This window comes from Lynx rufus, unplaced genomic scaffold, assembly GCF_022079265.1.
Source record: "Lynx rufus isolate CCGP_SWC_20201006 ecotype Redwood Valley unplaced genomic scaffold, mLynRuf1.p SCAF_28, whole genome shotgun sequence".
Taxonomy (NCBI): Eukaryota; Metazoa; Chordata; class Mammalia; order Carnivora; family Felidae; genus Lynx; species Lynx rufus.
In genome coordinates this window covers 9,176,874-9,191,887 of record NW_025814843.1, presented here as the reverse complement: position 1 = coordinate 9,191,887, position 15,014 = coordinate 9,176,874, and the positions used below count along the sequence as shown (strand labels likewise).

Sequence of the window (15,014 nt, the reverse complement as noted above, 5' to 3'; positions counted from 1 at the left end):
GGCGGACGCGCTCGGGTGCCCAGACCCCACCGTGCCACCTGCTGCTCGGTGGGGGTCAGTTTTATAGTCTCTGCCGAAGCCCAGGTGCAGTCACCCTACTGGTCCGGCCCCACCTTTCCCCCTGCTCGTCATTCACTGTCGTTCAGCTGGGGGCCCGCTTAGGGGGTGCTCCGAGGGCCACGCCCACTCCGCAGCGCCCTCTCCTCCCCGAGGTCCCAGCCACGAGGTCCTGTCCCAGAGAAGCCGTCTCTGACGCTGCACCACTGTCACTTCCTCCTAAATCCCGCGCGTGGGCAGGACGGTTATTGTCATTGCCGTGCCCCTATTTCACTGATGGGGAGACTGAGGCTCGGAGCGGTTAAGGGCCCCAGATCACTGGGCTGGGTATGTGATCTCGTTTTACAAGAAGCAGCTGCTTCCCCTGGAGCTCCTCTCTGGGGCCAGAAGTGGGGCCGGGCCCGTGGTGGGCTGCAGGGGGGTCTCGGAAGGAGAGTATCTGAAGTTGCAAACGTCGGGGTTTGCTATCTGGGAAGAAAGGAGGGTGGGTACCGGGGAGGCTGTGCTGGATCCGTCAGACCTGGGTCTGACGGTTGAGCCTCTCTAGGGGAAAGTACGGGAAAACAGGGTCCTGGCTGGGCTTGGCACAGTGCACATGTCTCTACCCATGCGGGTGCAGCAAGGGGACCATCTGGGAAGCCCTGGGCGCCGGTGGCCGGAGCCGGGGAAGGGGCAGAAAGGCAGGGCAGGGCTTACCTTGGAGCACGGGGAAGGGTCCGAGCACCAGCCTCGGCTCTAACCCGCTGAGCCCCGGGCCCCCAGCTTCACGCAGGAGGACGATCCAGTTCACCCCACTGTGGAGCACACACCCGTGTCCACACTTCCTCACCGGAACGTGTCTCTGCGGTCTTTGACGAGGGATGAGGCTTGTGGGGCGGAATGAGAAGGCTTGGGAACTGGCTCTTCGTGAGGACAGTCCAGAGTGGCGATCACGTCGCGGTGGCCTCAGCTGTGAAGTGCTGTCTGGGCAGCCCGGGGCAGGGCGGGGCGGGGCCGGGCGGGGCGGGGGCCCATCCCATCCCTGCTAGTGAGAGGGTGAGAGCCGGCCTCCGTCGGTGCACCTTGAGACCCTGCACCCAGCAGCCCCCAGCCACCGAGGCTGGGCCAGAAGCCCCTGGTGGCTTTGCGTGACATTGAAAATAGAACCCAAACTGTATCTGGCTGCACACGGCCTGTCAGACTGTGTGAGTCGCATCTCTGCCTCTGTCTTCATTCACTCTGTGCAGGGCACCCCAGCCTGCATTCAGTCCCTGGGCTGTGCCAGGCACTTGATCCTGCCTCAGGGCCTTTGCACAGGCCTTTCTTCCGACTTGGAACCCTCTGCCCTCAGATCTTCATGCCCCGCCTCCTTTGCACTGTTTAGGTCTCCGGGTTGTTTTATCCCATAAATAAGTGGTCCCCATCCTCACCGAAGAAGGGACTCGCTTCAGAATACTTGTAGTGTTCCTTTCTTCTGAACACGAGAGTTGTATACTCATTACGGTAAAAGTAAAGATACAGATAAGCCAAAGCGAGACCGTAAAAACCAACCCTCGACCCGCCAGGCAACGTTTTGGTGCATAAGATACTCTGCTAGAATAGAATTCAAACCCTTGCCCAGGTCGACAAGCCCCCAGGGACCCCCTGCAAGCGACGCAGTCCCACCCCCTTCACCAGCTCCAGGCTCCCCTCCTTTCTGTGTCTGGGTCCCGCCTGGCCCTTTGCCGCCCTGTGTGCCTCACAGAGCTGAGTCCTTGTCCTCCTAAATGCCACCTCCCGCGGACTGACCTTCATATCTGAGTAGGTCTCCATCCCCGCCCCCGTTCTCTACCGACACGCACTGCTCACGTCTCCCTCCCCTTTATGAGTGTCACTCTTTGATAGGCGTGATTACACTCATGTTGTTGACCTGTCTCCTCCCGCCGTGAAGCCTCCCCAGCGTTTCGTGAGCCTCACTGCCCACCCAGCGCCTCCCAGAGCTGGCCACATGGAAATTGCTCAGCAAGCTCTTTAAGTGAGTGCATGGATGATAAATCCGTAGAAGCGAGGGTGCCACGTCAAAGGGTGTGCATTTTTCCAGGGTTTTGACACTTCGATGCCGGTTGCACTCGAGGAACATTAGCTTGCACCCTTAGCTTAGCTTGCACACCTTGTGCGTGTGTCCGTATGCGAGTTCGTGAGCCAAAAATCCTATATTCCCGTGGATTTAAGTTGCATTTCTTTGATCACTTGAGATTGCCCATTTTTACATCTCCTTGTCCCTTTTATCCCCCTCTCTTGTGAATTGCCTGTTTCTCTCTTTTGAATTTTAGCTTGCTTGTCTTCTTGATTCCCAAGAGTTCTTTACATATTAAAGACCCCCATCCTTTGCTATCTGTGTCGCAAACACTTTTGGCTTTTTTCTAGTCGTTTGCTTCAAAGGTCACAGGCACCTGGTCCCTAGCTCCTCTGCCAGGCCGTTCCTGGGGGCTGCCTTATTTGGGGGAGTCCTAGGCGTTTCTGCCCCGAGCCCAAAGCCAGAAGGGCATTACGTTGTAGAGGCAGGTAGGGCTGATAGAGTAGATGGGCGAGACCAGCACAGGCTTAGAGAGATGTCCGGCCTGTGACCCTGGCTGTCCCCGAGAGGTGGCTGTACCCTGGGTAAAGGGCTTGTGGGTAGAGATACTAGGAAGGTGGTCTTACTTCGGGGAGAGTCTTTAAATCACCTGCAGCCTTGGACGGAGAGGGGGGGAGTTGGCTTCACGAGGAGTGCTTCCTCCACCCTCCCCACGCCTTCCCTACAATGGCCTAATTTATGAAGCCCCCGGGCGCCCACCGTGTGCCAATGGGACTCTGGCCTGAGGAGGTCTGAGTGGCTTTGTGGCTCTAGGTCGGGTGGAACCCAAACACACTTTCTCCGGACAGGCTGGCCTCACCTGCCTTTTGTCAGCTGCTGGTGGACAGAGTGGCCCAGTCGAAGTGGATGGAGCCAGCCAGGTGTCCCTCCTAGCCCTGCCCCCTGAACTTTTCCACCCTGGCCAGGTGGCGGTGGAGGGGGGTGGGGGGTGGGGACCAGGAGCCCCCTCCCCTGCGCCCAGCAGCTCACCCAGCCCTGCAGGTGTCAGCCTGGGGACGGACCGCGGTGGCTGGTGTCCCTTGCTCGTCACCCCCACCTTCCCGAGCCTGACAGCCCAAAAGCAGAGAGGCAGGGGTGCTGCTCAGAGCGAGACCTTGGCCAGCTCCCCGCCCTGCTCCGAGGGAGGTGCCAGATGCAGTGCCCCTGGTTCCAACCGGGGGACGCTGGGCCCCGCCTGCCATATGCTCGGAGATGAGCCTCGATCTGGCGAGCAGGCCTGCCCAGCAGGATTTTTGGCACCTGGGGCACAGGAGGCAGACCAGAGGGGTGAGCTACCCGAGGTGGTGGGAGAGGACGGGAGCGGCTCAGCCGCTGGGATCGGGCCCGTAGGGCCCCCTCTTGGCTCTTGGCTGCGGGCTGGTCCGGGGAGCAGGTGGGGGGAATAAAAGGGAGGTCGGCTGCTCCCAGGAGGAGCCAGGACGCCAGCCGGCCAGGATGGGCCTGCTGCGAGCCGCAGACGGCAGCCTCCGGGCCTGGGCGGCTCTCTCTGGTCCCCGCGTCCGTCCCTGGCCGTCCCCGTCTTTCCGGGGAGGAGGATGGGACTGGCAGGTGACCCTGGCGTAGGGGCCCCTGCGGATCTCACTGTACTGCTCCGTACCCTCAGTTCGAGCCCCGGGGGGTCCCCCGGGAGAGCGGGGGCCCACCCCTCACTCTCTGCTCCTGTGCGGAGACGCCCGGGGGGCCCGGCCACTGGTCCGGCGAGGACGGGACCCTCTTTCCTGAGAGTCATTTGTGCCGGCACAAAACGCGGGGTCGGCTGCTGAGTGAGATCGGTCAGCTGGTCTGCAGGGTCTGTGGGTGCACGCGCTCCTGCTGGGTTTTATTTCAGCGTCGAACGAGTAGGACACTGCTTTTCCCGTTTTTTTTTTTAAGTTGAAAAATGATCGAGTTTAGGGACTTCCACACGGTCCTGCTCACCGATTTCCACCTTTTTCTGTGTTTCTGCCCCAGATCAAGTAGCATCGGAGCCAGAGTTTTCTGAAGATGCGTTCTCTCTTCTTTAGTCCGACTTGGTCGTTGACGTTTTGCTACAAAGTAACGCCTTTCATTCAGTGTCCAAGATTTCAGCCTAAAGCTGTCTACGGTAGCTTTATACTTTGTAAAATGTTCTTTAGACCGTGGGTTGTACTGCTTCCCTCATTACTTCCTGAAGCGTATCTGAGGTTTCTCTCTTAATTCATAATTAGACCTGACAGTGTTTTGTCTGGTCTTCGTTTGCTTGGTTTATTGTTGTTGTTGTTGTTGTTGTTTTGGGGTTTTGTTTGTTTGTTTGTTTTGTTTTTTGTTGTTTTTGTTTTTGCTGGAGTTTATTGGTTCGGGGGCTTTCCTGAGAGTCATTTCTTGGGAGTGTTTGCATCTTGTGAGTTTTTCTGCTATTCCGTCCCCCTGCTTTCTACTTCTGTTGTTAATCTTTTCCCCCAGCTCCCTTCAGCTGTTGTTTTGCTCACTTTCTAACTTCTAGAATCGAGTGCATTTGTTTTCATTGTTTTCTGTTTAGGAATAAATCCTGTTTATTACGATGCGGTTGGGAAATGTGGCCTGTACATTTCCAGCTCTTTTGGAATTAATTTAGCATCCTTTTACTGCTTATGTGTCTGTCCGTTCCTTTGTGTGTTGCTAATACCTTTTTGTTAATATATTTCAATAAGATATTATTCCACACAGAACATTCTCTCCATTTTTATTACTGGGCAAACTTCTTTGTTACTTAGTGATGAACATAACTTCCGTAAAGAAGTTTACAGCTTCTCCTTTCAGTGTTGTAAGCCTTGAAAACAAACTGCTTCAGGGGTGCCTGGGTGGCTCAGTCAGTTGAGTGACTGACTTTTGATTTCAGCTCAGGTCAGAATCTCATGGTTTGGGAGTTCGAGCCCCTCATCTCTCTCTGTGCTGATGGTGCAGAGCCTGCTTGGGACTCTCTCTTTCTGCCCCCCCCTCCTATAATTATTAAAAAAAATTTTTTTTAAGTAATCTCTGCACCCGATGTGGTGCTCGAACTCACAACCATGAGATCAGAGCCTCGTGCTTGGTACACCTGGGTGGTTCGGTTGGTTAAACGTCCAACTCTTGATTTCAGCTTAGGTCATGGTCTCATCGTTCGTAAAATTGAGCTCCTCATCGGGCTCTGCATTGACAGTGCGGCGCCTGCTTGGGATTCTCTCTCCCTCTGTCTCTGCCCCTCCCCTGCTTGGTCTCTCTCTTTCTCAAAATAAATTAAAAAAAAAGTCACATGCTCTACTGACCTCACCAGACAGGCACCCCCATATTACCTATAACATATTTCCCGTATTCTCTGGTGTTTTGTGGTTGCCTTTGAGTTTTTTGAAAGCACTATTTGATCTAATGGCTTTTATTTGTTAGAGTCAAACATGAAACAGCATCTCTTAATTTTTACCTACTTAAGACTAAGAATTGTATCCCTACCCCATTCTACTGCTTAGTCTTTGTTAATATGATCTAAAATTTCAGGCTACGCTTTATCGTTATTCATACGTGTATGTCCTTATATATACTCGTTCACTGATATTCCCTTTCAAAAATTTAAAAATTATTTTGAGGGGTGCCTGGGTGGCTCAGTTGGTTAAGCATCTGACTTCGGCTCAGGTCATGATCTTGTAGTTTGTGAGTTCAAGCCCCACATCCAGTTCTGTGCTAACAGCTCAGAGCCTAGAGCCTGCTTTGGATTCTGTGTCTCCCTCTGTCCCAGCCTCTCCCCTGCTTGCACTTGGTCTCTCTCTCTCAAAAATAAATAATAACCATTAAAAATTTTTTTTTAATTATTTTGATATTTGCCTTCAGTTTTAGAACCAAATATGAAATGTCCACAAGGGCTGGTTTCAGAGCCCATCACCGGCGCATTCATACTGTACAATCTCATCAAGGCTCACCAAGACTTCCCCCTCTTAAACTCTTACTTTTGATTCATTTCATGGTTGTTTGGAAAACATTCTCGAGTATCTCCCTCAAAAAAGGATACGTGATTGGAATATTGTCTGGGATCTTTCACACTGAAGAACGCCTTCTGTTCTTTGCGGTGTGCACACATTTGAGACAGTCTAGCTGGGTATAAAAATCCTAGACCAACAGACTTTTCCCTCCTCCTATGAGCATTGTTCCATGGTCATCTGGCTGGCTTCTTGTTGTTGATTTTTCATCCGTATAGAATTTTCTCTCATCCTGGTATTTTGTATGTCGTGCAGAGACATGTCTGAGTGTTGGTGTCTTTTCCTTGGTGTTTTCCCAAAACATCCATGAACCTTCTCCCTGTGTGTATGTAGGTCTGCCTTTAGCTCAAGAGCCCAATCTTTGATTCTTGTTTCTGTTCCACTTGACTTCTGCTGCATTGTCTCCCGCTCCACTGTCTCTCTTATATCCTTACCACTTTCTCTTTTGTGGTTTCTGTGTCTTTATCCTTTTCCTCTAGAATTCACGAGTGTCTCTCCAGTTTATTCTCTCTGTGTCTGAATCAGGTTTCTCCAGTATCATTTCTTTTTCCTGCTTCCAAAGGAGGGTTTTTTATGTTTGTTTGTTTGTTTGTTTATTGAGAGAGAGAGCACAAGCAGGGGAGCACAGCAGAGAGAGGGAGAGGGAGAATCTGAAGCAGGCTCCGTGCCATCAGCACAGAGTCCGACATGGGACTCGATCTCACCAGCTGCCAAAGTGGGTTTTAACGGTGCTCTTGAGTGTTTAGGTTTTGGCTTCGGTTTTGGTTTTCCCAGTTCTTTCTCTCCTGTGTCACACTCTGTGTACTATTGTATGGTACAGTCTCTTCAGCTCAAATGGTCTTCCCTTATGGCTTTCTTCTCCAATTGCATAGAGGTGGTGCCTTTTTAGATCTTTTTTAGCCTGCCATGCCCATTCAGTTACATGTCATCTGTGTCTGTTTTCAAGCCGTGGTGACAGAGTTTGAATACGTGTGATAGAGACCGTATGGCCTGCAAAGCCGAAGATATTTGCTGTTTGGCACTTTGCAAAAAGAAAAAATTTGCAGATCCCTCTACTGGCGTGACAGACGGATTCTCATCTCAGCTCCAAGCTGGATGGCAGGGGGAATGCGTGCAGCTCCCTCCCTGCTCCCCGGGTCCTACCAGCATTTTCCCTCAATTCACTTTTGCTCTGTAGAGATGGTATCCTTCTGTCTGCACTGCCTGGTCTCCTCATTCTCTGCACTAGTGATCTTGATAAAAATGCAAGTTCAGAGGTGCCTGGGCGGCTCAGTCGGTTGGGCATCCCACTCTTGACTTTGGGTCCAGTCGTGATCTCACGGATCATGAGTTCGAGCTCCACATGGGGCTCTGCACTGACAGTGTGGAGTCTGGTTGGGATTCTCTCTCCCTCTCTCTCCCTGCCCCTCAGCCGCGCGTGCGCGCTCTCTCTCAAAAATGTATAAAACATTAAAAAAAAAAAAAAAAGAATCCTCTCCCTGGAGGAGGGAACCCCGCCAATGCCCCCACCCACTTCCTGCCCCTTTGTTTTCTGGTGGTTTTGCCTCTGTGTCCTCTCTTTTTTTCAAGATCTTTTCTGTTCATCAGACAAAAGGCTGCGTCTCGAGGTAAAACCTGGGACAGGTTTTGCTTGTTTCACCACCATCTGCCTTTAATTAATAAAGATTGCTCCCAGATTCCAACGTTGGGTCATCTATCAGTTTGGTTTTTGGCGTTAGCGTGAATTTCTTCCCCCCCCCCCCCCCCCATCGTCTTTACAGCTATTTTGGAACAAAACAAGGAGAGAGGCTCCACGGGAGCTGCCCAGTAGATGTGCCGTTTTGAAGGAGTCGGGACTGCGTCGTGTAAAAGCTGTGGCTTGTCCGTCCCGCAGCAGGCTCCTTAGCTGTGTGTGCATCTGATCAAAGAAGGAAGTGCAGGAACATTTTCCCTATCCAGGGACCACTTGTCCAGTGACCTCAGTTCTCTGGAATACAACCCAAACAGAGAGTGCACAAGCAGCCAGATAGCTGCCACGGTGTCCGTGTTCCGGGCGTTATTCACTTTACCCAAAGGAGAGTGTTTCCGTTTCCCTCATTCGAAGCCGGGTTACCCGTGTTTTCTGCACACTTCGAACGGTCTTGGTCTTTGCATTCCTAGCCCACAACCAAATCGGAAGCGGCAACTCTGAAGGGAATAGGGAACGTTTTTTGACAACGGGCACACTGACCTAAGAAGTGTTTCTGATGGGGGCACTGGGGTGGCCCAGTCGGTTAAGCGTCTGGCTTCAGCTCAGGTCATGATCTCGCGGTTCGTGAGTTCGAGCCCCATGTCAGGCTTTATGCTGACGACAGCAGAGGGCCCGCTTCAGATTCTCTGTCTCCCCCTTCCCTGCTCACACGTGCATTCTCTCTCTCTCAAAAATAATAAATTTTTTAAAAATTAAAAAAAAAAAGAGGTGTTTCTGGTGGACCAGAAGGAAAGACATAGGACCCCTGCTCTCACCCCACAACTCACACACCAAAGTGAAAACAGATACAACTGTAAATGCTTACCAGTGCCTGGTAAGGGCAGGCGCTCTACATGAGTGCCCTCCACTTTGAGTCAACAACCACGTCTCTGGGCCTTTCCTCTGCCAGTCTGGGTGCCCTGGGCACCCTGGCCCTACCTTCCACACCTATAGTTAGTTCCAGGAGTGACTCCTAGGACCCTGGCCAAGCATCAGACTCACCTGGGGAACTTAAAAAATCAGGACAGGGGCACCTGGGTGGTTCAGTCAGTTACGTGTCCGACTTCAGCTCAGGTCATGATCTCATGGTTCGTGGGTTCAAGCCCCACGTCGGGGGCTGTGCTGACAGCCCGGAGCCTGGAGCCTACTTTGGATTCTGTGTCTCCGTCTCTCTCTCTCTATCCTTCTCCCACTCATGCTCTGTCTCTCTGTCTCTCTCAAAAATAAAATAAACATTAAAAAAATTAAAACTCAGGACACGCAGGGGCACCTAAGTGGCTTTGTTGGCTAAGCACCCGACTCTTGATTTCAGCTCCGGTCACGATCTCACAGTTCATGAGTTCAAGCCCGCATCTGGCTCTGCATTGACAGCTAGGAGCCTGCTTGGGATTCTTCTCTCTCTCCTTCTCTCTCTGCCCCTCCCCTGCTCGCTCGCTCTAAATAAATAAATAAATAAATAAATAAATACTTAAAACAAAATCGGGACATGCCCCCTAAACCAGTGAAATCAGAATATCTTGGGAGTGGGACTCAGACATCAGTGTTTCTTAAAGCTTCTGGGTAATTCCATCCCCTAGGGCCCCGGGTGGGGAACCACCGGGGTGTGACTAGCAGGAGTTTTCCAGCCAGACTGCCTCATCTCTAAAAGGCGGCTAATTGTCAGGGCCGAGGGCTCACACCTCGTGCCTCGTTGCTAATGTTGAGGGGCTGCCATTGAGGTGCTGGGTCTCGATAGTCACGGGGACCCACCGAGGCTTTGTCAAGCAGGGTCTCACTAGGCAGGGATGCACGCCACACGTTCTAAGACGGTTTCTGTGCCAGGTGGATTCTTGGCCCCGGAAGGAGGAGCTGTGGATGTTACCAGGAGGGAAAGGAGGGCGCCAGGGCCGAAGGCGTCACGGGAGGTTGTCGCGGGGTCCGGCCACCGTCCCTCCAGCCCCACGGTGCCGGGCTGACTTGTGGCGGATGCTCTGGAACCTTCCTGGCTTTCAGGTGGGACTAGCGCTGACTGCCTGGGCTGTGTGCCCCGGGCTGAGACGGAGGGGGTGTGTCTGGCCCTGGTGCCGGGGAGGCAGGGTGTGGGGCATTTCCTGCAGACTGGAATGCAAGTCCTGACGCGGGCCAACGACGTTCGACCTTCGTAAAAATAATAAGGAAGCGACGAGAGTGGATTCAAGGCTGCCCCAGGAATAACGTCACCCAGCCCTGCTCGTATTCCAATTCGCTTCCCTCAGTGGAGAGGGCAGGGAGGGACTCGAGCCAGCTCGCTCAGGACCGCAAGGACTTACGCACAACCCGGGTTCAGACGCAGTGGTGGCTTTGCTGTGAGCGTCATCTGTCCCTGAGCTGGCCGAGATGTGGCCAAGAGCAGCCGTTCCCACGGGTGAAGCGCGCTGTGGTGGTCATGGTGCCAGTGCCACTGATGTGTGCGTTCGGGCCACCATCACCTCACATTGACCTCTCGGGCTTGGCCACAGAATGCAGGCTGCTGTGTCTGGACAGCCCAGATCCTGCGTCCCGAGAGGCCCCTGCTGCGGTCACCAGCCAGCCAGCACTTAGGGCCTCTGGTGCTCCTGGGCGGGGCCTCCTGGCAGGTGGGCGGGGCCTCCTGGAGAGTGGGCGGGGCATCCTGACAGGTGCCTTCTGGCCGGTGCGGGGGGGGGGGGGGGGGGGCCTCCTGGCAGGTAGGCGGGGCATCCTGGGGGGTCGGTGGGGCCTCCCAGCGGGTGGGCGAGGGCTCAGGTCCAAGGGCTCAGACCGCAGGGCAGCAGGAGGAGGGGCTGCTTTTCTCCCCCATTTCCTGAGACTGGTACCCAACCAGGTGCCCCAGGAAGTTGGTTCAGGAAGGGGCAGGGGGCTGTCAGGCCCATGGTCCTCAGGGCAGTGGGATAGAGCTGTTTTTCCTTCAACCGAGGCACCAGTCAGTGAATTCCAGAACTTGGAAGGAGGCATCCACCTCCCATGGGGCCAGAGGCTGACTTTAGCGAAATCTCAGGAAATTTCGGGAAATCTCTGAATATTCTCTTCTGCCTATCGGAGCCATGATGGGGGCAGGGGGGCAGATGCACTGGGAGGCCTGATTTGCTGCTCTCGCTTTGTCCTGTGCCCCCACACAAATCATTGCTCACCCCCACCTTGGCCTTGGTGTTCCCCTCTGCAGAGTGAGGGATGGCACCTGTTCCTGGGGCGGTCACCTCTTTGTGTGTGTGTGACCTTTGTAGCCCCCCTTCTCCTCGCCCGTCACCAGGACACGTGCCCAGCTCACATCCACTGCCCGATGCCGTGTCTGCTCCTAGACCAGGCTGGGCCGTCCAAGTCCCCAGTCCACTTCCCCAGCGGCGGTGTGTGCGTCCCCAGCTCTGAGCGTAATGGCCCACATTTGAGGGAATCCGTTGGTTTGCAGAGACACTGCTCGGCATAACCCAGTGCAGTAATCGAGCAGCATCTCAGATCTGAGTCTGAGGCCCAGCCGGGGCACCGGCTCTCCAAGATGCACCGGGCGGGTAGTCCCGGGTTTCTCATCCGCCGGAAGGGAGTATCACCCACGTATCAAAGGACTGAGCGAGACCCGTCGGGCGGTGGTGCAGGGCGGGCCGGGGCGACTTCTTGGGCCCCTCTGGGTTGGGCTGGCCGTCGCGCTAATGAGGGTGTCGCATCACACACGGATCCAGCAAAGGAATCGCATCACCGGAGCGGGAAGAGCTGGTGGGGGAGAGGGCGTGGTTGGGCCGAGGCTGGAGGTTTGCTTCGGGTGGACAGAGGCCGCCCCCGGGAGAAGCAGGCTGGATCTCGGCAGGCCCCAGGGCCCCGCACGTCGCGCCTGGCTCGCGCTCCGGCTCCGGGAAGCCCCCGAAGTGATACCCGGCGGACGCAGGCCCAGCAGCCCTGGCTCTCAGCAGTAGGGCCCATTAGAACTGAACTCTTCTTCGTGGAACATTCTATTTGCACACTCCAGTAGAGTGGACACCAAAGGGGCTTTCTAATGCTTCATGGGCTGCTAATTTCCTCCGTGACCTCTTTTGTTGGGGTCTGACCCCAGCCAGAGGCCCCGCGCCATGAAAGCCAGCGCCTGACACAGGCCCAGGGCACGGGGTGACAATGAGGCCTCTATCGGCTTTAATCAGGCTCCAGTTGTGTCTTAAGAACCGGGTGGGGGGAATCTGTGTGGCGCTCAGAAGCCCTGGGTGGCACAATACGAGAGCCCCCCGCATCCCTCACGGAGGCCGAGGGGGGCTGCGGGCAGCGGAGGAGGGATTCGTCAGGCCCCAGGGGGGTGGGTCGGCCGGGGGGGGCCTTTGTCCCAGGCGCCTCTTCAGAAGGCCGGGCCTGCCCTGAATGGCCGCCCGCTCGGCCCGAGGGTATCGCAGGCCTCTGGGTATCTGGGGAGGCAGGCCTCCCACTCGGCCTGCAGCCTATTCATTGCCAGCCTAATTAGGTTTTGTCTGTGCTCTCCCTCCCCTGCAGACTGCGATTCCTACTGCAAGGCCTCGAAAGGGAAGCTGAAGATTAACATGAAAAAGTACTGCAGGAAGGACTATGGTGAGTGTGAGTCCCCTTGTCTGGCGGGGACAGCGGGGCCACGTGACCAGCCGGGAGTGGGGCTCGGTTGCATGTGGTCCAGGCCGCGTGCTGGTCGTGGAGTCCCTGTGACCGGCCAGGGGCCCAGCTGGTGGCATCCCACACCCAACGGGCTTGTCACCTCTTCCACTTGGGTCCTCGGAGGCAAGGGGCCGTGGGGCGGGAGGGGCCGCGGGGTGCGAGGGCTGGGTTCTCTCCCTGGCAGGGAGGAGAATCTGGCATCCGGGCCAGTGGGGCTCCCCTGCGGCTGGGAGGCCCAGTCTGGCCTCTGGTCTTCACTCTGTCCCGGAGATGGGGGGGGGGGGCTGCTGTGTGGCCTCAGACTAGTCGCTTTACCTCTCTGGTTTTCGGTGCCCTCATCCATTCTATGGGCTTCCAACTTGAGTCTCCCTCCGGTGCTCAAAGTGGGGTTCTTCAGGAAAGGCGGTGGAAGCTCCAAGGGTGTAAAACTCCTATTCCTTTTTTTTAAATTAAATATTTATTTATTTATTTTGAGAGAGAGAGAGGAGGTGGGGGGCAGGGTCAGAGAGAGAGGGAGAGAGAGAGAATCCGAAGCAGGCTGTGCGCTGTCAGCACAGAGCCCAATGCGGGGCTTGAACTCATGAACCGTGAGAGCCGTGACCTGAGCCGAGATCCCAGAGTCTGACGCTGAGCCGACCGAGCCACCCAGGTGCCCCTAAAACTCGTATTTCTGAAGCCTCTTCCTTCCAGAGGTCGACCCTGCAGGGCTGAGGTGGACCTGGGAATCTGCATCTTAAAGGGCGTGCTGACAATTCTGATGTACCTGAACTTTGAACGCAGCTGCGGGGGTCACCAAAGGGGTTTTGCAGCTGGGAGCTTTGGGGCTGGCGGCCCCGGGAGCCCCGTGCAGGTGCCCTGTCACTCGAGCCGTCAGACCCCTTTCGGCGGGAAGGGGCGACTCAGCCCGTCACTCACTCCAGGCCATGCTCCCCGCACCCCTTCTCCCTGTGGTCGGGAGCCGGGTTTGTGGTTTCTGCTACCTGAGCGTCTGTGCTGGCTGGGGGCCTGCGCTGGTCAGACATCACGTGATGCAGGGGCAAGGCCTGACTGCGGTCACGGTGGGTGGGAAGCAGTCGGAGAGGCCGCGGGAGGTGAGGAAGGCCCCAGGGCCCCCGGCAGATGTGCACAATGAGCTGGGGGGCACTTCAGAGCCGGCCCGGTGAACAGAAGTCCCAGGAGCATCTGCGGGCACAGCTGGGGAAGGCCCCCGTGCGGAGAGCCGGGCATCCGTGTGGGCAGCCGAGGCCCCCGTCACCCGGCCGGGAGGTCACTGCCGCCTGGATGCGGGCCCGAGGGGCCCTGAACCCGGGCCCGGTGTGGCTTCCACCGTCCGGGCCTCCCCCCAGGCTGGTGGGCCCGGCCGATTTGGACGGGGTCTGGGCCGCCTCCTCCTGCACGGACGGTCCACCCTGCCCACCCCCGTGCGCCGCCTCCCCGCTCCCGCTGGGTGTTGCCCAGTCCCGTCTGTCCCTCCGCAGTCGGCCTCTCGGAGGCGAGTTCCCCATCCGAGGCCTCGGCAGCCCTGTCCCCCCGGCCCCCAGCCCTGCTCTGGCTTCTCACGTCTGTGCAGCTTCCCAGGTCTGCCCCCAATCCTTCCGTAGAACCCGGGACGCGTCACTTGCTTCTCTGAGCCTCCGTTTCCTTGTGTGCAGCATGAAGGCCGTGCACCTGCTGGCTGTGTCTACAAGCAGCCAGCACAGGGCCGGGTGCCTGACGGGCTCCCCGGGAGGGGTGTCGTCTGCTGGTCGGCAGGCAGTTGGGCAGGAGGGGAGGAAGGGAGCAGAGCAGGTGGAAGAGAACCTTGGTCCGTCCCTCCCCGACCCAAGGGCGTCCAGCCAGGTCTTACCTGGGTCTTACCTGGGTCTTAACCTGGGTCGGCCATTTGAACCAAACACGTTTTTGTGGTTTTTTTCTTCTTTGATAAGGATGGTGGTCGGGACCTTTTAGCATAACGAATGAACGAGGAGGCCCGAGGGAACCCAAAGGAATTTTGAGAACTCGTGAAACTTGCTCATTTTCCTCCGCGAGAGCGTCTGTCCACAGGCCCACACGCACACGCGTGCACACCCCACACTGGAGCCCAGAGCATGATCCCAGTGACTCAGGCCGCCTGGCTCAGACGTGATCAGGCCGTGGGGATCCCCGTTCCAGACCCTTCTGGGGCCCACAGTACCTTCCCCAAAGCCCCTCGACAGTGCCCGCAGGAACGTCTGCCTTCCCCCGGAAAATAACAGACTTTGAGATGGTTTAAAGGTAAAGATACTGGGCCCTGAGTCGTCTCTGAGCCCTGGTGACGACCACAAGGAGGGGCCCCGGGTAATGTTGCGTCCTCTCCACCAGAAGCATCCTGCCTCTGCTGGGGTCCAGGCACTCTTCTGAAGGATGAGGCCTCAGGCCGGAAGGCCCAAGGGTTCCGTCGTGTTCCCAGGCTTGGGGACAAGCACGGGCTGTCTCCGCAGGCCCAGAGAGCCCGGGGTCGTAGAGAAGAGCCTTGTGCCCCCGCACCTGCCCAGAACTGGACAGGGAGGAAGGGAAGGGCCAGGCGGTCCCGTGGGGTGTTGGCCCACAGCCCCTGTTCTCGTCGCAGAGTAAAGGAAGAACAATTAGACTT

The 15,014-nt window shown here is 56.3% G+C and overlaps 1 protein-coding gene across 1 annotated transcript in view; it reads left to right on the top strand.

Annotated features, from left to right (window-relative positions):
- The window catches only part of NTN1 (netrin 1), a 169,518-nt gene that overhangs the window by 141,416 nt on the left and 13,088 nt on the right, over window positions 1–15,014 (top strand). The window contains exon 5 of the mRNA XM_047090040.1: window positions 12,269–12,343. Coding sequence (XP_046945996.1) covers window positions 12,269–12,343 — 75 coding nt within the window. The remainder of the gene's footprint in view (window positions 1–12,268; window positions 12,344–15,014) is intronic.